This window comes from Oncorhynchus mykiss, chromosome 2 (genome assembly GCF_057628025.1).
Source record: "Oncorhynchus mykiss isolate SJ-2025 chromosome 2, ASM5762802v1, whole genome shotgun sequence".
In the NCBI taxonomy this organism is placed as follows: Eukaryota; Metazoa; Chordata; class Actinopteri; order Salmoniformes; family Salmonidae; genus Oncorhynchus; species Oncorhynchus mykiss.
In genome coordinates, this window is record NC_143023.1 from 69,728,118 (window position 1) to 69,754,883 (window position 26,766).

General features: G+C 44.1%; 1 protein-coding gene across 3 annotated transcripts in view; it reads right to left on the minus strand.

Moving 5' to 3' along the window:
- Nucleotides 1-26,766, minus strand: part of LOC110494926 (heterochromatin-stabilizing protein CFDP1) — a 52,015-nt gene that overhangs the window by 24,286 nt on the left and 963 nt on the right. For all 3 annotated transcript variants that reach the window (XM_036954576.2, XM_021570267.3, XM_090206232.1), the window contains exons 2-5: nucleotides 26,524-26,656; nucleotides 26,108-26,342; nucleotides 25,802-25,926; nucleotides 22,655-22,780 (exon numbers count right to left, since the gene is read on the minus strand). In XM_036954576.2, coding sequence (XP_036810471.2) covers nucleotides 22,655-22,780; nucleotides 25,802-25,926; nucleotides 26,108-26,342; nucleotides 26,524-26,656 — 619 coding nt within the window. The remainder of the gene's footprint in view (nucleotides 1-22,654; nucleotides 22,781-25,801; nucleotides 25,927-26,107; nucleotides 26,343-26,523; nucleotides 26,657-26,766) is intronic.

The window sequence follows — 26,766 nt, forward strand, 5'->3', positions numbered from 1 at the left end:
ACAGACACGTCTTATCCTACCAACACACAACCAAACTCCCCCTCAATAACACACTCCCTTAGTAATGTACACACACACACACCACACTGACTGAACATGTCACATAAGCCCATGCTTACACACAGCTTTCTGCCAGCTGTGCCCACTGAGCACTGTTCCCACGACAGCCTGACATGGGCCAGACTAAACATCCAAATAGCTTAGCACATGCACATACACACCATCGTTCTGCACCTACAAAAACAATAATATCCACTTAGAACACAGTGTGTGGTGAACAGAACTACATGGAGTAGTGATACATGAAAAATTAATTAAGGTCATATCTAATATTGTTTTTCTTTTCCCTGATCTAATCCTGGAGAAGCTCGCAAGACAAGTGCTGCAAATGTCCCAATCACTGTACTGCATCATCAGCCTCTCCAAAACACTGGGCTGCTGCTGCTCAGTCATGTGCAAGCAGCAAGCCTTAATGCAGCAATGTGAGCCTCAGCCTCCCCCAACACAGGCTACAGCGCACAGATCTATAGAGGACAGTTACACAACTCCCGTGTTAATATTTCAACATGTGTGTGACTGTGTAAAGGTTTGTGAGTCTCATATTGTGTCACAACTTCTCTATTACAAGCAATGGCTGCACATTAATGGACAAAGCCATCGATCACATGACACCATTCAACCCTATCTGAAGACTCAATAGCACATTGAAGTGAAATGAAGACGGTTAAAGGAAAATGCCACCCCAAAAAAACAAAATTCCACCCTTTATGTATTGGTTTCATTAGTCCATTGTTGATATGGTCCCAAAATGTTTTTCATGTATGACGCATTTTGCATCAAACCAGCGGTATTTCGGTATTTTGAAAGTATCAAAGTATATTTTAGATTATTCAAAGTAGCCACCCGTTGCCTTGACAGGTTTGCACACTCTTGGCATTCTCTCAACCAGCTTCATGAGCTAGTCACCTAGAATGCATTTCAATTAACAGGTGTGCCTTGTTTAAAGTTCATTTGTGGAATTTCTTTCCTTCTTAATGCATTTGAGCCAATCAGTTGAGTTGTGACAAGGTAGGGGTGGTATACAGAAGATAACCTTATTTGGTAAAAGACCAAGTCCATATTATGGCAAGAACAGCTCAAACAAGCAAAGAGAAAATAAAGTCCATAATTATTTTAAGATATAAAGGTCAGTCAATACGGCACATTTCAAGAACTTTCAAAATTTCTTCAAGGGAAGACGCAAAAACCATCAAGCGCTGTGATGAAACTGGCTCTCATGAGGACTGCCACAGGAAAGGAAGACCCAGAGTTACCTCTGCTGCAGAGGATAAATACATTAGAGTTACCAGCCTCAGAAATTGCAGCCCAAATAAATGCTTCACATCTCAACATCAGCTGTTCAGAGGAAACTGTGTGAATCAGGCCTTCATGGTCGATTAACCTGCAAAGAAACCCCTACTAAAGGACACCAATAAGAAGAAGAGACTTGCGTGGGCCAAGAAACACGAGCAATGGACATTCGACCGGTGGAAATCTGTCCTTTGGTATGATGAGTCCAAATTTGAGATTTTTGGTTCCAACCGCCGTGTCTTTGTGAGACGCAGAGTAGGTGAACGGATGATCTCTGCATGTGTGGTTCCCACCGTGAAGCTTGGAGGAGGTGGTGTGATGGTTTGGGATGTATTTAGAATTCTAAGGAACACTTAACCAGCATGGCTACCACAACATTCTGCAGCAATGAGTTGGACCACAGAGTGAAGGAAAAGCAGCCAACAACTTCTCAGCATATGTGGGAACTCCTTCAAGACCGTTGGAAAAGCATTCCAGGTGACGCTGGTTGAGCGAATGCCAAGAGTGTGCAAAGCTGTCAAAGGCATACTACATGATTCCATATGTGTTATTTCATAGTTTTGAAGTCTTCACTATTATTCTACAATGTACAAAATAGTAAAAAGAAAAGAAAAACCCTTGAACGAGTAGGTGTGTCAAAACTTTTGACTGCTACTGTATTTTGAAAACTTGATTGCTGACATGCTGCAGGAGGGACTGGTGCATATTGGTACTATATCAACGACGGACTAATGAAAGAAATACCAAAAGATATCAAATCAAAATCAAATTTGATTGATGACAGACATGTTTAGCAAATGTTATTGCTGGTGTAGCAAAATGCTTGTGTTCCTAGCTCCAACAGTGGAATTATAAAATATATAAATATTAGATCAAGCAATGTCAGTGGCATTGTTTTTGGGTGCAGTTTACTTATACTTTTTGCATCTCAAGGAGACATAACATGCTTTATTTCTATTTATTACGATTAAAAGAAATAAACATAGGACATTTGGAGACATAACATGAGCAGTTTGAGCTTCCTCAATGAAGTTCCCTCTCATTGAGTAACTCAAGTTGAAGGCTAACTGGGGTACTACAGGCTGCATTAAATCAAAGTTTATTTGTCACGTCGCCAAATACAACAGGTGAACACCTTACAGTGAAATGCTTACTAACCAACAGTGCAATTTCTAAAAATAAATATTTAAAAAAATAAATATATTAGGTGAACAATAGGTAAGTAAAGAAATAAATAAAATAAAAACAACAGTAGCGAAGCTACAGTTGAAGTCGGAGGTTTACATACACCTTAGGCAAATACATTTAAACACAATTCCTGACATTTAATCCTAGGAAAAATGCTCCGTCTTAGGTCAGTTAGAATGACCACTTTATTTTAAGAATGTGAAATGTCAGAATAATAGTAGAGAGAATGATTTATTTCAGCTTTTATTTCTTTCATCACATTCCCAGTGGGTCAGAAGTTTACATACACTCAATTAGTATGCATTGTTAACTTGGGTCAAATGTGTCGGGTAACCTTCCACAAGCGTCCCACAATAAGTTGGGTGAATTTTGGCCCATTCCTCCTGACAGAGCTGCTGTAACTGAGTCAGGTTCGTAGGCCTCATTGCTCGCACACACTTTTTCAGTTCTGCCCACAAATGTTCTATATGATTGAGGTCAGGGCTTTGTGATGGCCCCTCCAACACCTTGACTTTGTTGTCCTTAAGCCATTTTGCCACAACTTTGGAAGTATGCTTGGGGTCATTGTCCATTTGGAAGACCCATTTGAGACCAAGCTTTATCTTCCTGACTGATGTCTTGAGATGTTGCTTCAATATAGCCACATCATTTTCCATCCTCATTATGCCATTCATTTTGTGAAGTGCACCAGTCCCTCTTGCAGCAATGCACCCCCACAACATGACGTTGCCACTCCTATGCTTCACGGTTGGGATGGTGTTCTTTGGCTTGCAAGCCTCGCCCTTTTTCCTCCAAACATAAAGATGGACATTATGGCCAAACAGTTCTATTTTTGTTTCATCAGACCAGAGGACATTTCTCCAAAAAGTACGATCTTTGTCCCCATGTGCAGTTGCAAACCGTAGTCCGGCTTTTTTATGGCAGTTTTGAAGCAGTGGCTTCTTCCTTGCTGAGCGGCCTTTCAGGTTATGTCAATATAGGATTAGTTTTACTGTGGATATAGATACTTTGGTACCCGTTTCCTCCAGCATCTTCACAAGGTCCTTTGCTGTTGTTCTGTGATTGCGTGGTCCCATGGTAATTATACTTGCGTACTATTGTTTGTACAGATGAGCGTGGTACCTTCAGGCGTTTGGAAATTGCTCCCAAGGATGAACAAGACTTGTGGAGGTCTACAATTTTTTGGTCTGAGGTCTTGGCTGATTTCTATTGATTTTCCCATGATGTCAAGCAAAGAGGCATTGAGTTTGAAGGTAGACCTTGAAATACATCCACAGGTACACCTACAATTAACTCAAATGATGTCAATTAGCCTAACAGAAGCTTCTAAAGCCAAGACATAATTTTCTGGAATTTTCCAAGCTGTTTAAAGGCACAGTCAACTTAGTGCATGTAAACTTCTGACCCACTGGAATTGTGATACAGTGAATTATAAGTTAAATAATCTGCCTGTAAACAATTGCTGGAAAAATGACTTGTGTCATGTACGAAGTAGATGTCCTAACCAACTTGCCAAAACTATAGTTTGTTAACAAGACATTTGTGGCGTGGTTGAAAAACGAGTTTTAATGAATCCAACCTAAATGTATGTAAACTTCCGACTTCAACTGCATATACAGTAGCGAGGCTATAACAGTAGCGAGGCTAAATACAGGCACCGATTAGTCGGGTTGATTGAGGTAGTATGTACATGTAGATATGGTTAAAGTGACTATGCATATATGATAAACAGAGAGTAGCAGTAGCGTAAAAGACTGTTAGCGGGTGGCGGGGGGGTCTTTTTGTCCTAGACTTGGCACTCCTGGACCGCTTGCCATGTGGTAGTAGAGAGAACAATCTATGACTGGGGTGGCTGGAATCTTTGACCATTTTTAGGGCCTTCCTCTGACACCGCCTGGTATAGAGGTCCTGGATGGCAGGCAGCTTTGCCCCAGTGATGTACTGGGCTGTACGGACAACCCTCTGTAGAGCCTTGCGGTCGGAGGCCGAGCTGTTGCCGTACCAGGCAGTGGTGCAACCGGTCAGGATGCTCTCGACATTGCAGCTGTAGAACCTTTTGAGGATCTGAGGACCCATGCCAAACCTTTTTAATTCCTGAGGGGGAATATGCTTTGTCGTGTCCTCTTCACGACTGTCTTGGTGTGTTTGGACCATTCTAGTTTGTTGATGATGTGGACACCAAGGAACTTGAAGCTCCCAACCTGCTCCACTACATCCCCGTCGATGAGAATGGGGGCGTGCTCGGTCCTCCTTTTCCTGTAGTCCACAATCATCTTCTTAGTCTTGGTTACATTGAGGGATAGGTTGTTATTCTGGCACCACCCGGCCAGGTCTCTGACCTCCTCCCTATAGGCTGTCTCGTTGTTGTCAGTGATCAGGCCTACTTTTGTGTCGTCTGCAAACTTAATGATGGTGTTGGGAGTCGTGCCTGGCCATGCAGTCGTGGGTGAACAGGGAGTACAGGAGGGGACTGAGCACGCACCCCTGAGGGGCTCCAGTGTTGAGGATCAGCGTGGCATATGTGTTGCTACCTACCCTCACCACCTGGGGGCGCCCATCAGGAAGTCCAGGATCCAGTTGCAGAGGGAGGTGTTTAGTCCCAGGATCCTTAGCTAAGTGATGAGCTTTGAGGGTACTATGGTGAATGTTTCAAATAGCAACTTCTTATGTGTCCGATTTTAAAATAAACTGATTCAAGGACATATATCTGGTGTATTTTGAAGCAATTATTGGTACCGTGACTGTCTTTGAAACATTTTACTGACACGAAGATTGCCATTTTTCCATTTACTATAATGGGGGATGGATCCAGTTTTCTGCTAACAATAACTGAAGTACCGTGGTCGGCCTTAAACCTCTGTGGCTTCAATGAGAGGGGGCAGTCGTTCTCCCCTGAATAAAGGACCAATGAGGGATGGAGTGAGAGGGATGAAGGAGAAACTAGAAAGCGACACAAAGCAGTTCCTTAGAGAACAGGCACGATAAACAGTGCAGCTATAGACACATACAGTACATGCTCACACAACGCCACTGTAATCCAGGCTCCAAACTGCTGTGACAGGGGATCAATAGACCATCAGGGCTCAACTGATACTCTATCCAGCCTGTCCCCGTCCCTGTGTGGTGGGCTGGGGAAGGTCTGGGCAGTGTGCCAGGCTGCAGCACTCCTCTCTCGGTGTCTTTGTGTCTGTCTGGGGAGAATGTTAAACATACTGCCCAGGCTACAGGGGAGAATGTTAAACGTACTGCCCAGGCTACAGGGGAGAATGTTAACATACTGCCCAGGCTGCAGGGGAGAATGTTAAACATACTGCCCCGGCTGCAGGGGAGAATGTTAAACGTACTGCCCAGGCTGCAGGGGAGAATGTTAAACGTACTGCCGAGGCTACAGGGGAGAATGTTAAACGTACTGCCCAGGCTGCAGGGGAGAATGTTAAACGTACTGCCCAGGCTACAGGGGAGAATGTTAAACGTACTGCCCAGGCTACAGGGGAGAATGTTAAACGTACTGCCCTGGCTACAGGGGAGAATGTTAAACGTACTGCCCAGGCTACAGGGGAGAATGTTAAACGTACTGCCCTGGCTACAGGGGAGAATGTTAAACGTACTGCCCTGGCTACAGGGGAGAATGTTAAACGTACTGCCCGGGCTACAGGGGAGAATGTTAAACGTACTGCCCGGGCTGCAGGGGAGAATGTTAAACGTACTGCCCAGGCTGCAGGGGAGAATGTTAAACGTACTGCCGAGGCTACAGGGGAGAATGTTAAACGTACTGCCCAGGCTACAGGGGAGAATGTTAAACGTACTGCCCAGGCTACAGGGGAGAATGTTAAAAGTACTGCCCAGGCTACAGGGAAGAATGTTAAACGTACTGCCCTGGCTACAGGGGAGAATGTTAAACGTACTGCCCAGGCTACAGGGGAGAATGTTAAACGTACTGCCCGGGCTGCAGGGGAGAATGTTAAACGTACTGGCAAAATGGCGGACGGAAGACAGGGTGGTGCGGCAGGTGCCGCTTCTCATTCGAATGCTGTAATTTTATCTAAACCATCAGGTGTACGCCGATCCCAGCTAAGTAACTCATGCAAAGAGTTAAAGCGCAATTATGTGTTTTATCTCCAGTACTCTGCCATGATTGTCAGTTATGTAGCTGCTCTACTGATAATCTCAGTGCGTCCTTGCTGGGATGACACAATCAGTCTACTACCGGAGAATATCAACACCAAACACATTGGCTCACCGTTCCACGGGAGCGGACAGTACACAGCATACCATAATGTTCTGAATAATGGCCAAGTCTACCTCTCTCCTTATTCTACTGAACCGCTTAGGCGTAACAAACACAAGTCCAACATTTATCGGAAACTGTTAAACTACCTGTTCACTACCCTCCTGCTCTCCGGGGATGTACAACTCAATCCTGGGCCCAATATCACCGAGCCAGTGATACGCACCGGAGTGGAGAGCGGTGGATGGCCTCGTCCACTGGTCGTCGCCGCTGTGGAGGTGGGTGAGTGCTATGGTCCTATGGTTTCTCTCGACTCACCCGGCTCCAGGATAGATTTTGTCTCTTCAAACATACCAGAGTTGCTATATGCGATCCCTGACTCTGTTTCTGGTACGCAAGATATTTTAATTAGTTCCCCGCATCCAGTGCAGGCGGGAGGGATTGTTAATTGCGCTACCGAACTGCCCCTAATCAAAACTAAACAAAACGGCCTAAACCCAGCCGTCAGAAAACACAGAAAATTTAACTCTTTTCAATGTGTCAATCACTCTCGAGTCATCTGGGACCCACGAACTAAGCCCAAGGGACTACTAGGGGGGCACTTGAACATTCGTAGTGTCATTCCAAAAAGTGATCAAATTCAACATCTACTCACAGACTCCAACCTTGACTTTCTCTGCCTCTCAGAGACATGGCTCCATAAACACTCTCCATGTGCTGCTTTGATTGTGCCTGCTACAATGTTTTCAGGAGAGACCGGATTGAAGGAAGAGGAGGGGGTGTGATGATTTACATTAAAGAACATATCCGATGTAAACAAATTGAGTGGTCATGTGATAATGAACTAGAATGTATCGGCCTGAACGTTACACTGTCTCCCCAAATGTCTTTTACCCTCATTGGAATGTATAGGCCACCTTCCACCAAAAGTGTGTTTTTTGATCAGTTTAATACCATGCTTAGGGAATGTGATTTTGGGAAAGAGGTCATCTTAATGGGAGATTTTAACATTAATTATGAAGACAAGTGTTGTAGGAAAACCCTCAAACAGATCACTAATACCGTTGACCTTACACAGCTAGTTAAAGGGCCAACCAGGGTGACTTGTTGCTCTAAAACACAGATTGATTTGGTGTTCAGTAATAAACCAGAGAGAGTGACTAAATCATTCAATATGGTTACTGGGCTATCTGATCATATTCTGACACTTGAAAATTGGCCAGCTGGCTAAAACCGGCACTTTTACTGAAACGTTGATTAATGTGCACTGTCCCTGTAAAAATAAAAAATAAACAAAAAAAAAAACTGCCCAGGCTACAGGGGAGAATGTTAAACGTACTGCCCAGGCTACAGGGGAGAATGTTAAACATACTGCCCAGGCTGCAGGGGAGAATGTTAAACGTACTGCCCAGGCTACAGGGGAGAATGTTAAACATACTGCCCTGGCTACAGGGGAGAATGTTAAACGTACTGCCCAGGCTACAGGGGAGAATGTTAAACATACTGCCCAGGCTGCAGGGGAGAATGTTAAACGTACTGCCCAGGCTACAGGGGAGAATGTTAAACATACTGCCCTGGCTACAGGGGAGAATGTTAAACATACTGCCCAGGCTGCAGGGGAGAATGTTAAACGTACTGCCCAGGCTACAGGGGAGAATGTTAAACATACTGCCCTGGCTACAGGGGAGAATGTTAAACATACTGCCCAGGCTGCAGGGGAGAATGTTAAACGTACTGCCCAGGCTACAGGGGAGAATGTTAAACATACTGCCCAGGCTGCAGGGGAGAATGTTAAACGTACTGCCCAGGCTGCAGGGGAGAATGTTAAACGTACTGCCCAGGCTACAGGGGAGAATGTTAAACATACTGCCCAGGCTGCAGGGGAGAATGTTAAACGTACTGCCCAGGCTACAGGGGAGAATGTTAAACGTACTGCCCTGGCTACAGGGGAGAATGTTAAACATACTGCCCAGGCTGCAGGGGAGAATGTTAAACGTACTGCCCAGGCTGCAGGGGAGAATGTTAAACGTACTGCCCAGGCTGCAGGGGAGAATGTTAAACGTACTGCCCAGGCTGCAGGGGAGAATGTTAAACGTACTGCCCTGGCTACAGGGGAGAATGTTAAACGTACTGCCCTGGCTACAGGGGAGAATGTTAAACGTACTGCCCTGGCTACAGGGGAGAATGTTAAACGTACTGCCCAGGCTACAGGGGAGAATGTTAAACATACTGCCCAGGCTGCAGGGGAGAATGTTAAACGTACTGCCCAGGCTACAGGGGAGAATGTTAAACGTACTGCCCAGGCTACAGGGGAGAATGTTAAACATACTGCCCAGGCTACAGGGGAGAATGTTAAACGTACTGCCCAGGCTACAGGGGAGAATGTTAACATACTGCCCAGGCTGCAGGGGAGAATGTTAAACGTACTGCCCCGGCTGCAGGGGAGAATGTTAAACGTACTGCCCGGGCTGCAGGGGAGAATGTTAAACGTACTGCCCACGCTACAGGGGAGAATGTTAAACGTACTGCCCAGGCTACAGGGGAGAATGTTAAACGTACTGCCCAGGCTGCAGGGGAGAATGTTAAACGTACTGCCGAGGCTACAGGGGAGAATGTTAAACGTACTGCCCGGGCTGCAGGGGAGAATGTTAAACGTACTGCCCAGGCTGCAGGGGAGAATGTTAAACGTACTGCCCAGGCTGCAGGGCCTGTTTGGGGAAACACACAGGGTCTGGCTGATAGGAGGCTGGCAGTAATCACAATCCATTTTATTTGAAGATTGAGGTCTCCCATGACCAGAGCCTCTCTCTATAGCTGTCTCAAATAGGGAGACTGATAACACACAGAGCATGAAGACACACACTTACTGTACACAGTACACACACAATAAATACACACAACAAAATGGGAATGATGACACACACACGCAGTTCTGCAACTTTGGCACAAGGAAGGAGAGGAGCAGAAAAGGCGAAGCGAGGTGAGGAGAGGTGGGGCTAAGAGCCTCCTCCACCCCCTGCAGACAGACAGGACTGTGACATGGTGGTCTCTCTGGCAGGATGCCAACCGCATTCCATTGTGCTCCAGAAGAAATGCGTCCCCTTCTCAGAGTGGGACTGACCCCAGTATTCACCCATAACAAACAAATGGACCACTAGAATAGAAAGGAGTGGGTGCTGATGGTTAGTTAGGAATAACGACTACTATGCTCTGTTATACTACAGACCAGAACACCATGGTCAAATCCTCTTCGTTGTGGACCTAAAACTTCCCCTGTCTGTCCCCTGTCTGTCTTACCTGTGCTGAGAGGTCTGTCTGGGCAATGGGCAGGGAGATGCTTGAATGACCCAGATATCAGGGAAAAAATGTGTAGGAATGCTCCTGGAGCAGTGGCCAGGTAGGACAGAGAGGACCTTAACATCAGCCAGGGAGTGGGAGCAGTATCCAGAGAAAAGAGGAGTTATGCATCACAATGGTCCAATACAACCCAATCACAATCCTTTCATTACAAGCGCAAACTTCTAGCCAGTGGACAGTCAGTGATAGGCTATGCATGATTATGAGTGTGTTTTGGATACCAGAATAGGGACAGTAGAGTAGGTTTAATCGTATTTGCTAAAGGCTTTATTCCACTGCAGCCTTGACAGTTTGAATAGAGACCTTTGAAAGACTCATTTTTAAAACAAGCCCATAATATCAAACTAAATGAGCCAACAACAGCCGTACCAGAGGCCCGAGCCCCACTCTGTCCTCCAACTGGCCTACAGTACAGACTCTCTCTCTGGTGCAAGACTCAGGTGACTGAAGTGATGCCAAAATGGACTAAACCGTATTTTGTGCGTGTGTGTGTATTCTGACATACCCATTTGAACTTTCCTCAGAAGATTAAATCCCTCCCTTCCTCTCTCTTTCCATCTCTCTCGCCATCCCTCCCATCTTCAAAGCCTGGTCCAGTCAGGAATGTGTTTCCGGGGTGCTGGTATCTCATGCCCTGCCCTGGGTGAGTAAGTGAGTCAGTGAGTGAGTGACAGCTCTAGGTTAGGGTGAACAATAGGGAACACCTGCTGTGGAGGAGCTCTTTTATACAGCTGCCACCTGTTCCCAGGTCAGCTGGCCAACCACCCTCTGGCTACTGGGACACCGCCACAGGTCCCTTCTGGCACTCTGTGACATACACAGACCCTTCTGTCCCCTAACAGGTCTAGCCACACTGTACCTGCAGCAGTAGCTCATTACTCTGCGCTGCTCTGTCTGGCTGTGATGTGTCGTAAGTGAATAACGAAACAGCACTTTGGTTAATATCTCCTCTCCCCTGCTGGGCCTCTCAACGGGGGCCTCGCTCCACACTTACACACACTCACCAGCCCTAGCTCGCTCTCACACAGGCTATTCATACAGTACTCCTCCCCATGAGTCCCACTCAATATTTCCCCTCTCAGTTTCTCTCCATCTGACTTTCTGTAAAAATCCAGATGGTTTAAACAAATCAGGGATAAAGTGCAGACTAGCCCAGAACTCTCCAGAGGACTGACAACTATGTGATTCAGAAATACATCTCAGGCCAATTTAATCTGGAGAAATGACATAAAAGCAGACACACATAGAGCACCAGAGGTCAGGCTGGACCACAGCTAAAAAGAGAAGGGAACGTCAGAGCAGTGGGCCCCAGTGTGCTGTTTCATCAGGGGCCTCTCCTCTTTCATCAGGCCCTCTAACACAGACTAGGCCCGAACCAGAGGGTGGGGTATGGGGGGGGGGGGTCTCAGGGCACCTCCAACAGTTTAAACTTTTTCTCCCAGAGGATCCCCCCAGCACACATGTTCCTCTGCTGCTGTGGTTGCCAGGGAAACTGTCAAACATACCAGCTCAAAAGGAAAGAGGGAGGTCTGGGGAAATGTGGCTCAGGGTTTGGGTGTCTCAGGTAGGTAGGTTTGTGTGTGTGTGTGTGTGTGTGTGTGTGTGTGTGTGTGTGTGTGTGTGTGTGTGTGTGGACATTGTTTGGACAAACAGGAAATAAACATTTGGGATTACAGGATTGTGCATTAGTGGGTTGATGCAGACACACTCATACTGACATATCCACTGACACGTCAACATCATTGCAACATGTCTTCTGTAACCTACTGAGACATCTACGTGGTGAGTGTAACCTACTGAAACATCTACATGGTGAGAGTAACCTACTGAGACATCTACGTGGTGAGAGTAACCTACTGAGACATCTACGTGGTGAGTGTAACCTACTGAGACATCTACGTGGTAAGAGTAACCTGCTGAGACATCTACATGGTGAGAGTAACCTACTGAGACATCTACGTGGGGAGTGTAACCTACTGAGACATCTACATGGTGAGAGTAACCTACTGAGACATCTACGTGGTGAGAGTAACCTACTGAGACATCTACGTGGTGAGTGTAACCTACTGAGACATCTACGTGGTAAGAGTAACCTACTGAAACATCTACATGGTGAGAGTAACCTACTGAGACATCTACGTGGTGAGAGTAACCTACTGAGACATCTACGTGGTGAGTGTAACCTACTGAGACATCTACGTGGTAAGAGTAACCTGCTGAGACATCTACATGGTGAGAGTAACCTACTGAGACATCTACGTGGGGAGTGTAACCTACTGAGACATCTACATGGTGAGAGTAACCTACTGAGACATCTACATGGTGAGTGTAACCTACTGAGACATCTACATGGTGAGAGTAACCTACTGAGACATCTACATGGTGAGAGTAACCTACTGAGACATCTACATGGTGAGTGTAACCTACTGAGACATCTACATGGTGAGAGTAACCTACTGAGACATCTACATGGTGAGAGTAACCTACTGAGACATCTACATGGTGAGAGTAGCCTACTGAGACATCTGCATGGTGAGAGTAACCTACTGAGACATCTACATGGTGAGAGTAGCCTACTGAGACATCTACATTGTGAGAGTAGCCTACTGAGACATCTACATGGTGAGAGTAACCTACTGAGACATCTACATGGTGAGAGTAACCTACTGAGACATCACCACCACAGCCCTAGCTTAACCTCACTCAGGCTCAGCCTGTCACCACCACAGCCCTAGCTTAACCTCACCCAGGCTCAGCCTGTCACCACCACAGCCCTAGCTTAACCTCACTCAGGCTCAGCCTGTCACCACCACAGCCCTAGCTTAACCTCACTCAGGCTCAGCCTGTCACCACCACAGCCCTAGCTTAACCTCACTCAGGCTCAGCCTGTCACCACCACAGCCCTAGCAGCCCTTGCTTAACCCCACTTAACATACTAACACAAGTGGATGGATACACCCCCCACAAACACAACCCAGTTTTAAGTGCTTAGCTGCAATTAAATGTTTAGTGCCTTCAGAAAGTATTCACACCCCTTGACTTGTTCCACATTTTGTTGTGTTACAGCCTGAATTTAAAATGTATCACATTTAGATATGTTTTTGTGACTGGCCTACTACTACACACAATATACCATAATGGCAAAGTGGTATAATGTTTTTACAAATAAAAAATGAAAAACGGAAATGTTTTGAGTCAATAAGTATTCAACCCCTTTGTTATGGCAAGCCTAAATCCGTTCAGGAGTAAAAATGTGCTTCACAAGTCACATAAGTTGCATGGACTCATTCGATGTGCAACAATAATGTTTAACATGATTTTTTAATGACTGCCTCATCTCTGTACCCCACACATACAATTATCTGTAAGGTCCCTCATTTGAGCAGTGAATTTCAAACACAGATTCAGGCCAGGGAGATTTTCAATGATAAATCACAATTCTGAAAGAAGATGAGGATTAAAGAAAGGGTTGATATAAGGTGGTGTAACCATGTAAGGTGAGGTTAAAAGCTATACAATGGACATTTCATCCCACCGGTCACCTGACCGGGCAGTGTGTACACACAACAAACACACAGATGCTTCTCTACGGGTGACTACGTCAATCTCCTCAACAGTTATCATGACACCACAAAACTCTACCTAAACATAGAAACCTCAACATAAGATACGACACACAGCTCGTGCATTCTAGATGGTGCATGTACAGCAGGTTTCTATAGAGAGGTCTCACTGGTATGTGAGGATGCTCTTTGCTCTGCAGCTGAATGAGGCTCCTCCACTTAAGGTAGTATCTTTTAGCACCCTCTCATTACAAAGATAGCAACGTGTAACACTCAGACATAATAACCTATGGTGGTGAGGCACATCTGATAGCCCTGCTGAAACATAACACCATGACTGGTCCTTCACTTCTGTGCATTGACACTAGTGCTGAGCGATTCATCAAAATGTTGGTTATTTTTAGTTTTTTAAAACAACTTAATTGACCGACATCAGGTTCAATTATTTTAATTACATTTCCTTCTGTTTTTTTCTGTGAGCTCAATGCACACATTGCACAGTTTTTCTAGAAATAAATCAGGTCCAGCCTGAACTGTGGAATTTAATAGGGAGTTGTTGTTTCCAACAGGCCAATATCCTAAATACACTACATGACCAAAAGTATGTGGACACCTGCTGGTCAAATATCTCATACCAAACTCATAGGCATTAATATGGAGTTAGTCCTCCCTTTGTTGCTAATTCAGCCTCCACTCTTCTGGAAAGGTTTTCAATTAGATGTTGGAACATTGTTGCTGGGACTTGTTCCCATTTAGTCACAAGAGCATTAGTGAGGTCGGCACTGATGTTGGGCAATTAGGCCTGGCTCCCAGTCTGCATTCCAATTCATCCAAAAGGTGTTCGATGGGGTTGAGGTCAGGGCTCTGTGCAGGCCAGTCAAGTTCTTCCACACCGATCTCAACAAACCATTTCAAAACCATTGTCATACTGAAACAGGAAAGGGCCTTTCCCAAACTGTTGCCATAAAGTTGGAAGCACAGAATTGTCTAGAATGTCATTGTATGCTGTAGCGTTAAGATTTCCCTTCACAGGAACTAAGGGGCCTGAACCATGAAAAACAACCCCAGATCATTATTCCTCCTCCACCAAACGTTACAGTTGGCACTATGCATTGGGGCAGGTAGCATTCTCCTGGCATCCACCAAACCCAGATTCATCCTTCAGACTGCCAAATGGTGATGCGTGATTCATCACTCCAGAGAACGCAAACAGTTCTTGTGTTGACGTTGCTTCCCGATAGCCAAATCCACTTATTTAAATGGGTGTCCACCTACTTTTGTATATACAGTGTAATTTAAAGCATAAAACATGGTAATTAACTACAATGACCATAATCCATTTCGCATCTACTTGTCCGGTCTGTGTTTTCTTTTACACCTGCTACGGAAGAGACAAAAGAATGCATGAGCATGAGGTGATATAAAGAGCAGCTTTAACTTCGCGAGTTCTCTACCTGAAAATACATGATCTAAGTGATTGATAGTTGGTATTCAGCAGTCATTAAAGTATGCCTTTGAAGAACTACCAAATAGTGATTTTGTCAGCAGCAGCAGTTCTATAGAGATGAGATGATGACCTGGAATGAAATAATACATTCATCAAATAAAATACACAACATCTCAAATATTGTATTAAAGTAAAGTCATGTCAATAAATGATGGTTAATAAGTGATAATCAGTAATGACAGTCACTACCATCATGGCTTGTACGAATTGTTTTATTTTGTGTTTTTAGAGTATTCAACCCACATAACGCATAGCGCATTTAATGGAAAATAAATATCGAAACTGAAATCCGTGATTTAAAAACTAATCGAAACCGACCTCAAAAAGCACTAATCGCTCAGCAATAGAGGACACACACATCTATGATGAAGGAAAATAGTTTATGTTCCTAAATCTGGGGAGCACTCATCGTCTGTCACACCTCTCTCTTCACTGACAGCGCCGCAGATTCCTCATCTCTACTCTATTACCCGTCATTAATTCCCTCAGTCACACTGCTGCTGGCTCTGACCCCACTTATCCCGTGACCCCTCACCTCTGGAGAGCAACCTGCTCTCAGAGCTCTCAGTGAGATGGGAAACATGAGTGTGCTACAGAGCTCCAGAGGATGGTCCACAAGCCATAGAGTCCAATGATGAGAAAACTACTACTGTTGTCGCTGCAGCATACCTCACTGGTAGTCTCTCATCACCCTCTCTACTGTTCTAGATGTAGGCCTTCCTTTCCCCGATTGATTCAGTTAAGATCAGAGTTGAGCAGAGACCCTTGAAAATAATACTGCAGAACTTTGTAGAATTCATGAGAATGTTCTGATCTGGGAGCAAAATGTTCTGATCTGGGAGCAAAATGTTCCAGTCAGGCTCGAACTCACACACACTTACATACACACACACACGCAAAAACGTGTACACACACACATACGCACTCAGTCACACACTAAATTGAGAAGTGAGTGCACAAAAATACAGACAGACATGCCTCTAATGTAGAACTTGGGTGTAGAGTCAGGCCAGACATAATGTATGATAGCTTTCCTCTCCATCTTTGTAAAAACAAAGAAAATGTTTATTTTTAGGCCCCTGAGATGTCCTTCTAGAATTAGAAAAGCAGCCCTCTAAGCTGAGAACATATGGAAATCATTAGCCTTTGGAGACATACTTACTCTCTCACGAAGCATGAGCGTGCGCACACACAAATACATTCACACACACTCACACCGAACATATGTCATACACACAAAAATACAGGAAAATATCAACCAATGCAACTGCCCTGTTAACATTGAAATACTCACACACCATAACACAGGCTTATTTTATAGAGAGCCAGCTACAGTCAGGAACAAAGAGTGGGAAGTTAACAATTACATTAATGAAGAAGGGCAATTCCACGGTAACAGAATAATGCTGAGACCGGGGGGTCAAACAAAAACCAATGACTGCAAAGTTAAACAAACCTTACAACTATGCACAAGGACTACTTGTAACAATTTCCACAGAAATTTGTACAAAAACACATTTACTTGAAGAACAGATGCAAAGTTTGGTAACAGAATGATGGTTTGTGCTGCTGTGCCATCATTGTGTTGCCAAACTCTGCATCTGCACTGTTCTTCATATGTTTGATCCTGTCCCAAGATCGTTGTGTTTTGGACAAGTGTTTTTGCAACATGTCTGTAGTTTTTGGAGTCAATGTAGAATTGTGCCCTCTGTTGGCCCTTTTTGGTCTACCACCTACTGCTTTAATGGTGTGCAGGATGCATTTGCTTTTGCTACTATCTTTGCCAAGAAATGTAAAGTCCTGGAGTGGAAAAACGCTCACCCACCATCGCATAGTCAATGGCAGCAGGACCTGATTCACTTTTTAAAACTAGAAAAAAAATGTTACATTTTAAAAAGGGAAAAATTATGTATTTCCTCCCTCCTCCAGAGGCAAGACTTTCCAGGTAATTTACTTGACTGACTGTCGCTGATTTTGTAATTATTATTTATTTTCCAAATATCTGACGTGCCTCCATTCTGTTGAACTGAACTGCTGAGATCTGCTACCATACCCGTCCATGTACCTTTGAGCTGTGCTTCTTGGCCCTGGGGACCCATTCAGCCTCTAATTGTTGTTGGGTGCATGCGGGTGCGGCTGGGAATGTGCACCCATTTGGGTCCCCAGGATCAGAATTAAGAAGCACATCCTCTGAACAATGTAAAAAAAATGGCTGTGACCTTGTCTGAAGTTGTCTGAAATTCTAAATCATTAAATATGTAATAACTTGAAAGGTGAAATGAGAAAAACAGGAATAAATATATTTATCAACAACCAAATGTGTGTGTGTGTGTGTGTGTGTACACAAGACTACAGTAACATTAGGAAGTCTAGAGAAGACAGTCTTACTGTTGTGTCACAGTGGCGATGATGTGCGTGCATGTGTACGTGAGTGTGTGCCCGCCTACGTTCTGAATCAATGTCACCCGGTGTTGAGTAGTGAGGTAGCACCATAGAGACAGAGAGCAATCAATCAACCAATCACTAGAGTTCCCAACAAGCGGCTCTGAATCTCAGCGGTATGCTAATCGATAGCACTTAGCCTGAACCGCCAGTATTTCACAATGCCACTGTGGACCACTGTTCTGGCAGATTATAGCCAAGCCACCCCCCCCCCCCCCCCCACACACACACACACACAGAGCATGACAGCAGGTCAATCAAATCTATGAACACAACTGCTCTCAATTAGATGGGGGATGGAGGATTGATGAAATGTTGGCTGGTGTTTTTGTTGAGAGCTAGGCTTGGGCGGTATACCGTATACTGGGTTATTTGGAAATAGCCACAAGATGGTTTTTCAATACCGTTTAAACTATTTTTTAGATTTTTATTTTATAAATCAAAATATTTGTAGGTAACTTAAGTAAATACCAGCAGTCAACTTGTGCAATGTCGTTCTTCATTACACCTGCCACATAATTTTTCATTATGAAGCTTACCAGTAGTCCCCAGTCATGTGGTGTTCGTTTACAAGCACACAACGACGAGAGACCGCCTTGTGAGCAGCAAGCACCAGGGGATCTAGTTACAGTATGAAATTCACAATTATATGTTTGCCAGCTAGACATCTTATAACTATTATAAGTGAACTGTCTAAAATGTTCTAAACGCTCTGCAGTTGTGCATTTGGTTTGCTAATTTATTGTCTAGTTAGCTATCTAGCTAAGTGGCTAGCTTCTTCCAAAATCAAGCTGAGGTAGTCTAACAGCAGGTAGTGGCAGTCGGGGTCGTTTAAGATGAGCATGACCTTATTTCTATTACAGCATATCGGATGACTGTCTCCATATTCCATTCAACCAGCTCAATGTAACATTGATAGGATTAGGCTACTACTTGATACTAAAATTGTCCCTATACCCATCATAAGGTTGCTACAACAGGTCGAGAGAACATTTTTAGTAATCAAGGTGACAGACAGTGACACATTAAATACCGCCTTGCACAGTCTTGCCTGCATCTAGCTGATTTAGGGCGTAATCATTAGTCCAACAGTTGCAAACAAGAGTTTCTATTGGACAAATTCAGGTATGTTTATCCCTGTTTCATTCCATTTGCTTCCGTTTAAGATTTTTTTTCCAACAGAATTGGTGGAACGCCCCTGATCACCCGCAAAAACAGTTCACCTTCATAGCAGCGACAAACAAACAGCATGATCACTTTGCTTGTTGTACAACTCGTTCTCGCATCTATGAGCCCTCCTCCTCTCACCTTTTCCCTTCATTTGTGGACTTCAGGGCACAACACAACAGCTGTCTGTGACCAGGCAAAAAAAACAAGCCAAACCTTCATACCATAACCGCTACACACAGCCTACAACGTTGTCACCATATTGGCTAACGTCATAGTCAACATAGCTACTAGAACTAACGCGTTAGTAAACCCGCTACAATAATGCAGTACAGAATACAGAAAGTAGTTTAGCAGTTACACCAGCTGGCCCCGGTGGCAATAAATGAATAAAACCAAAAGTTTACCTTGACTTGGAAGAGTTCCAGTGTTGAATAACCATAGCCAGCTAGCTAACATAGCCTCTGTCTGTTTGAGCCGGGTGTTTGAGTGGGCTAAACTAGCTAGCTGCATTCGCTAGCTAAGCAAGTGGGGGGGAAAAAAATATATATATATATATAGCGCGCTCTCTCGCTGAGTCAACTACTCACAACATTTTATGCACTGCGGTGCTAGCTAGCTGTAGATTATGCGTTCAGTACTAGATTCATTCTCTGATCCTTTGATTGCATGGACAACATGTCAGTTCATGCTGCAAGAGCACTGATAGGTTGAAGGACTTCCTCCGGAAGTTGTCATGATTACTGTGTAAGTCTATGGAAGGGGGTGAGAACTATGAGCCTCCTAGGTTTTGCATTGAAGTCAATGTACCCAGAGGAGGACAGAAACTAGCTGTCCGGTGGCTACACAATGGTGCAACCCCAGACTGTGCTGTTGAAGCTTCTGTAATTGTAATCAATTATTTGGTGACGTGAATATATTTAGTATAGTTTTATCTAGAAAGGCTAACTTTCTTAATGTTTCACTATGTAAAAAAATATATAAAATTCACTGAGGATGGCCCTCCCCTTCCTCCTCTGAGGAGCCTCCAATGCCTCCTGGATCAAGAGCCTTGCTGCCCAATATTTGTTGTGTGTGTGCAGCAAAATGTGAGTTGCATTTTTTTTGTTACTTGTAAAACTTTATGAGCTGTCCTGCAAATAGTTTAGGTAAGAGACTGTATACAATGTTTGTAATCCGCTCGTTAGTATTTAGTTAGCACTTTCTCTGGGATTTTACATGTACTTGTTAGCATTGCTAACCATCGGATTACAGAGGCTAAGGTGGGTTTGAAAATAGCACCCCTTGTGTTCAGTGCTGACATTACCAAATATCCTGGTAAGGCACAAGGTCGATATGAAGGTATTACAATTTGGATACCGCCAAAGCTGAGTACACCACTATGATGCCTTATGCAACGACAGGCACCACAGAGCTCTGTTTTTAGCCATCTTTCCTTTATTGTGTTTATTTCATGTCTCAATACAGTTATCTTGATAGTGCCTCCCTGGAACAGATCTATAAAGGAAGAATTATATAAAATGTAGATAGAGAAAGACAGAGAGGGAGGGAAGGTGTGGGGATAGTAAGAGAGAAAATAGATTGAGATGAGGTTGAGAGAGGGGAGAAAGGAGGGGGACAGAAAGTGAATGGAAAAGCAGACAAGAGAGCAGTTTTTTGTGCGCAGTAATGGCAGTCAGAAGGCCAGGGCCACATTACAGCGCAGTAGGAGCTCAGACAGACAGAGCTGAACAGTACGGCAGGGAGGCACGTGTTCATTTAAGAGAGGCTGAACTCAATGGAGATCACATGTCTGGGGCCTGTCCTGCTGACTCAGGCCTTCCACTACCATGCTCACCTCAAATCATACGAGAGAGAGAGGGGCTTAACTCCAATCACACAGGACTCAGGAGACAGAGAGAGAGAGATAAGAGGTGGTGAGATGGGGTGTAGACAGGACAGGAGAGCCGAAGATGGAGAAAATAATGGAGGGACAAAGGGTGGAAAAATGCAGTCAACACTTTTCTGCCTCTTGTTTAAGGCGGGAAACTAGTGGGTGTAACATGGGAAAGAGAGAGCACCATGAGATCTCCGTAACAGCACAACGTTTGCCACCCTTACGTAACTGCAACGTTATCTCAACGTCCAGAGAGCCTTAGGAGCTGATAAGAACAAAATTAAACAACATTTGCCCTGTCCATGCAGCAGGTTGTGATGTGGTTTTAAGGCGAGGTAATTAACTTAATGGGTCTGGTCTACAGGAATGACGAGGGAGGGCTGTTGACTGACTGACGGCTACTTCCTGTTGTCGTACTGTAGGTAAGCCCATCCTCTAAAACAGGAAATGGTTCTGGACACACTGTACATCCTGTAAGGAAAATATCACTTCCTGTCTGGACACAAGCCACAGCCTCAGAGGAAAGATGCGCTCGGCAAATTAAACACCATGGCAACAGAGGGAAGTATTGACATGCAGGGGAGCGGGAGAGTAGAGCAGCTGGAGCTGTCATAGATAGACAATGATACACACACATACACAAAATAATATGCACAAACAGAACATACACACAACACACGCACAGACACTATCCAAGCAGCCAAAAAGTACACGATGCACCAATGCATGATGCACCGCCTGCTGCTACAACACACACACACATCCACTTCAAACTCACAGCTCCTTCCCCTGACATCCAGTGCAAAGTGCAACTACTCCAAAATACTGTGGTCAAACATGCAAGCTTGAACGGAACATGAATTCACAACTTCACATACACTAAAACGCAGTGTTGACAATTGCCAGGGATCCTCACGATAATATCAGGATACTATATGCATTGCGATTTTCACAATATTATACGTTTTGCGATTCGATACTGTGGTTATATGGCGATTTGATGTTCAAACATATTGCTCACTATATATGTCTGCTGCAGAGAGACAAGAGAGCATGAGAAAATGAGTTTTCACCAGTCATGGAAAGGAAAGTGCTGAAAATATGTTGGCTCACTATTTAAAAAGAAGATGCAGTCCAAGCTATAAGACGAACAATACCAGAGTTTTGGCGCAGGTACAGCCGACTAGGGCTTTCTAACTATACCATTAAAAAAAAGGTACCTACAGCATGTTCTCCACCTTGGAGTCAAAGTATTGATATAATATCGTCCAAAATAATATTGCGATATGTAACTATATCGATCCCCCCCCCCATCACTACTAAAATGCACTCTAACACTCACCCTCTCACTCACACACAACCGGTTGTATCAGCGTAGTGTGAAAGGCGAGCAATAATCCCCTTCCCTGGTGTCTCGGTAGCAGAGAGAGCGGAATGACAGGATCAAAGGCTTTCTGGAAGAGCTGTCAGAAATCAATGGAGTGAAACCGGCAAGGATTATACCCTCATGTCCTAGACACATACACACGCCTTTCACAAGACTATTCAAACATGGCTGTGGAAACACAATTGACACCACATTATACAGTTAGCATTACTGTAACTTAAAGATGGAATCTGCAGTAGGGAGAAACAGCGCCACTGGCCACCCCACCACCGTTACTATTATTTTTGTTGCCGAGCAGAGAGAGAAGAAATGGCAATACATATTGTGCTCTTCTATCGCGCGCAATGAAGTCCGAGAGGGTAAACAATGTTTGTTATTTGCAGTAACTTCTTCATTGTTGTAATATCGCAACCAGACGTGGTTGTTTCACCATTAAGGGTTCCAGCTTTAAGCAGTGGAAATACCTCTGTTCCTATACAAATGAAAGTGCTAATTAAGGAAATACAGTGATATTTAACTGCTCTACAAGTCAAATATTAAGAGACAGAGGTGGGTGTCTGGGTGATGTAGTGACTAGGTGGGGATGTACCTCAGTCCAGGGGCAAGGGAGGGGGGCTCAAATCTTCTGGGTACAGTCTGTACATATGGTGTCTCCTCCTTGGCCTTCAGAAAGCTCTTGGCCTCCTTGGAGTCAGCATCAACCTCTTTGGATACCCTGGAGACGGAAAAAGACAGACAGATACTTAAACCCGGGACTGTATTAGTGGCAGTCTAACGAACATCAGTAAATATCATCAATTACGTAAGTCTGTACATTTCTCAAGAAAAGGACACACAGACAAGAAGCCATGGGTTGGCTGGCATTGAAACAAATTCCCACTCTCTCTATAATTCTCTCACACACACACATAAAAACATCAGTTTTTCCCAAAAAACGGCACGGCTGATGTTTCATAAACCCCTTAGGCTGGTCACTGTTTACAAGCCAATGCTTTTGGTTGAGTCCCTCGCTGGTAGTACAAGAATCCCCTCCCACACAAACACGAATCAACATTCTGTAATATCTGACAATACTTTCCCTCCATCTCCTGCCAAGTGGTAATTTTTTATTCAAGGCTATGCCTCTGCCTCTCACTCTTCTGTTTCTTCTCCCTTTCCTCCTTAAACCCTGCACTCGCTTCTAGCACCCCATCTACACAACCATGTGGTCACTTAGGGCCCCTGGTCCAAAATATATATATATATATATATATATATATATATATATATATATTATGTCGGGCTTCTTACTATTGTGAGTCAGAATAGTAAAACACACCAGGTGCAGGGGGTGAGAACGTTGTGGTGATTTCCATTTGGAGTGGAGAAATAACAACAAGTAGGGCACTGACAGCTCTCAGTGTAGTTAGCTCGCATGCTAATGTTATCTAGCTAGCTAATGTTATCTGTTGTTGCTACACCGTATTCAAAATATTAGCCAGCTGGCTATGCAATTGCAGGTTATTGAGCTGGATTTGTCATAAGCATTTAGGGAAAACTCTGCCACAGATGGATAGGGGAAACCAGTATCTTTGAATTTGCCATCTATTGTTATCTCAAGTTTTGCCATGTTCCATAAATTGCGGCCGCGAGTCCGCCATAGAAATAACAATAATAAAGATGAAGCACCGGTAATATGGATAGCCTGACCAATGAACGATTTGGACTACAGATACATTTTTCTACATTGTAATGACAGGGTGCAAAATTTGGTAGGCTGCTTGCAGGCTATTTTGATGCGCTACAGCAATGCCAAATAAGTCCATGCTCATGCCATTGTTCTCATAGCTAGAAAAAGTGAAATGGCAAAGACTTTGCTCATGATGCATGTCGCAAATTATATGTAACACCATCAGTGCATCGGACACGAAACAAAACACCAAAACAAATGTAAAATCACAAAATAGATAAACAAGTTTGTGAAATTTTATTTTGCGGGTACCTTTTCATTAAAAAACAGGCACTTGTGATTTCTAACTACACTAATCAAAGCAGTAGAGAGAGCATGGTCAAAACCATTCATCTTTGGGGAACAGGGGGAGCGGGCTTCCAAAATGCAATCACATGACAAGCTATTTTACCATTTATGAAATGGTCATATTGTTTAGATACAGACCAGTTTACCCAATGGATTATGATAATTTGCTGGTAAAAAAGTGGATGTGCAAAAACACAAGTTTCCACCCTGTATTTTAGAATTGCAGTAAATGTACTGCAATACTGCACATTATATCTCTCTGCCCAATGACAAAATTATAGAATTGAATTAAATGTGTTGTAAAAAATAGCTAAATTCTCTCTCCACCCATTGCAAAATGTGTAGAATTAAAGGAAAGTTGCTCTGCGTCAAGAGAGGGGCCACAAATGTTTTGCCTCGAGGTGGGGGGACCCCCAACCAAATCTCGCTTAGTGCCCCCAAAAGGCTAATGCCGACCCTGAGTGTAGTGGATGATACAGCATCTGAATCCCTCAACAGACACTGCACTCCATCAGATATAATAGACCTAACTCTTCTCAAATAGAACATAATGACTGGGATAAGATGTGTCAATACACCACTGTGTAGGAGAACAGTCCAATACTAAGGTCAACCAGTACATCCCTCTGGGGATTGCATCCATTAGGGTCTGGGTTATAGCTGCCTGTGTGCAATGGTAATCATATGTTGCAATAATTAGGGCTTTCAGAGAAAATAAACAAAGTCCTTTAATGTGCTTCATATTATATAGATAATACTACTGGTGAGACCCCGACTAAGTAAAAACACTTTCCCAGCACATTATTTGGCCTGTAAACTGACATTTGGTGTTGTAACTCATAAATCAAAATGCTACAGTATGCTGTGGAATTCAGACACTTTCTCAGGAACAATGTGAAGGTTTCAACTGTTAGGTTGCACTGCCATCAGGTGGTCAGAGTGTACATCTACCAGTATATGCATAGACCCTTCCTGTCTCAGCCTCCACTATTTATGCTGCAATATTTTATGTCTTGGAGGGCTAGGGTCAGTCTGTTATATCTGGAGTATTTCTCCTGTTTTATCCGGTGTCCTGTGTGAATTTAAGTATGCTCTCTCTCTCTCCCCGCTCTCCCTCCCTCCTCTCGGAGGACCTGAGCCCTAGGACCATGCCTCAGGACTTCCTGGCTTGATGACTCCTTGCTGTCCCCAGTCCACCTGGTCGTGCTGCTGCTCCAGTTTCAACTGTTCTGCCTGCGGCTATGGAACCCTGACCTGTTCACCGGATGTGCTACTTTGTCCCAGACCTGCTGTTTTCAACTCTCTAGAGACAGCAGGTGCGGTAGAGATACTCTGAATGATCGGCTATGAAAAGCCAACTGACATTTACTCCTGAAGTGCTGACCTGTTGCACCCTCTACAACCACTGTGATTATTATTATTTGACCCTGCTGGTCATCTATGAAGATTTGAACATCTTGTCCATGTTCTGTTATAATCTCCACCCGGCACAGCCAGAAGAGGACTGGCCACCCCACATAGCCTGGTTCCTCTCTAGGTTTCTTCCTAGGTTATGGCCTTTCTAGGGAGTTTTTCCTAGCCACCGTGCTTCTACACCTGCATTGCTTGCCATTTAGGGTTTTAGGCTGGGTTTCTGTACAGCACTTTGTGACATCAGCTGATGTAAGAAGGGCTTTATAAATCAATTTAATTGATTGTCCACCAGTGGTCTAAACTTACCGGACCTCTTCCCCAGCAAAGTCAAACACCTTAGTGATGGTGACTTTAGAGGGCTCTTTAGGCTCTGGTAGTTGAGGTTCTGATGGAGCCGAAATGGGCTTCTTCGGACTGTCTGTGGGTGCAGCCTGGTGGAGATAATAAAACAAAACAGGTGTTAAACATCAGAGTAGTGTTCCAAAAACTGAAAACTTGATTCCAATGCAAAAAACATGCACAACCACCAAACTGTAACAGGAACCCAGGTCCAACTATCATATGCCTGGTGTATCTCTACAGGCCAGGGAATTGTTATATTTGGTGCAATACCTGCTGTTTAGTAGTAGCCTGCGGCACTGGGGTAGGTGGCTTGGATTTGTGACCAACATCACTCAGAAAACTGGCCCACAAATCATCTGCCTTCTTCTTCTTTTTCTCTTCATCCTCCTCCTTCTTGGGCCTGGGAGTAGAAAACTCTCTCTCCTCCCCCTGCTCTACTTTCTGATCCTCCACACTGCATTCATGCAGTGTCTCCTCTAACTTCAGTCCTCCTTTCTTTCTTTTCCTATGAGGATTGACAAGTGCAGTAGGAAAATAATGTACAAATATAGTAGTACATTCTCATCCACCAATTCCAGCAGACTAACAACATGGACTTTACAAGAAAAACTGAGTAAAACAAAGCAATCACTGCACACCAATGGTCTAAAAACTAAACCAAACACAAATCATGTTGAATCACTCACCTCATGCCAATGTGTTGGCCTTTCTTCTTTTTCTTCTTGGTGACATTATCAGACTGTTGGCCATGCTGGTCATCCCCTTCCAGACCATCCTCTTTCACACATTCATTCATGTCATCTTCACTAAGGTTGTCATCTGTCATTCAATCACACAACAACCATGATTAGAATACTTGAATTGAATGACAAATACAGTAGCTTTCATCAAGCATACATTAAGAATATGACACCTACAGTGCATAACTA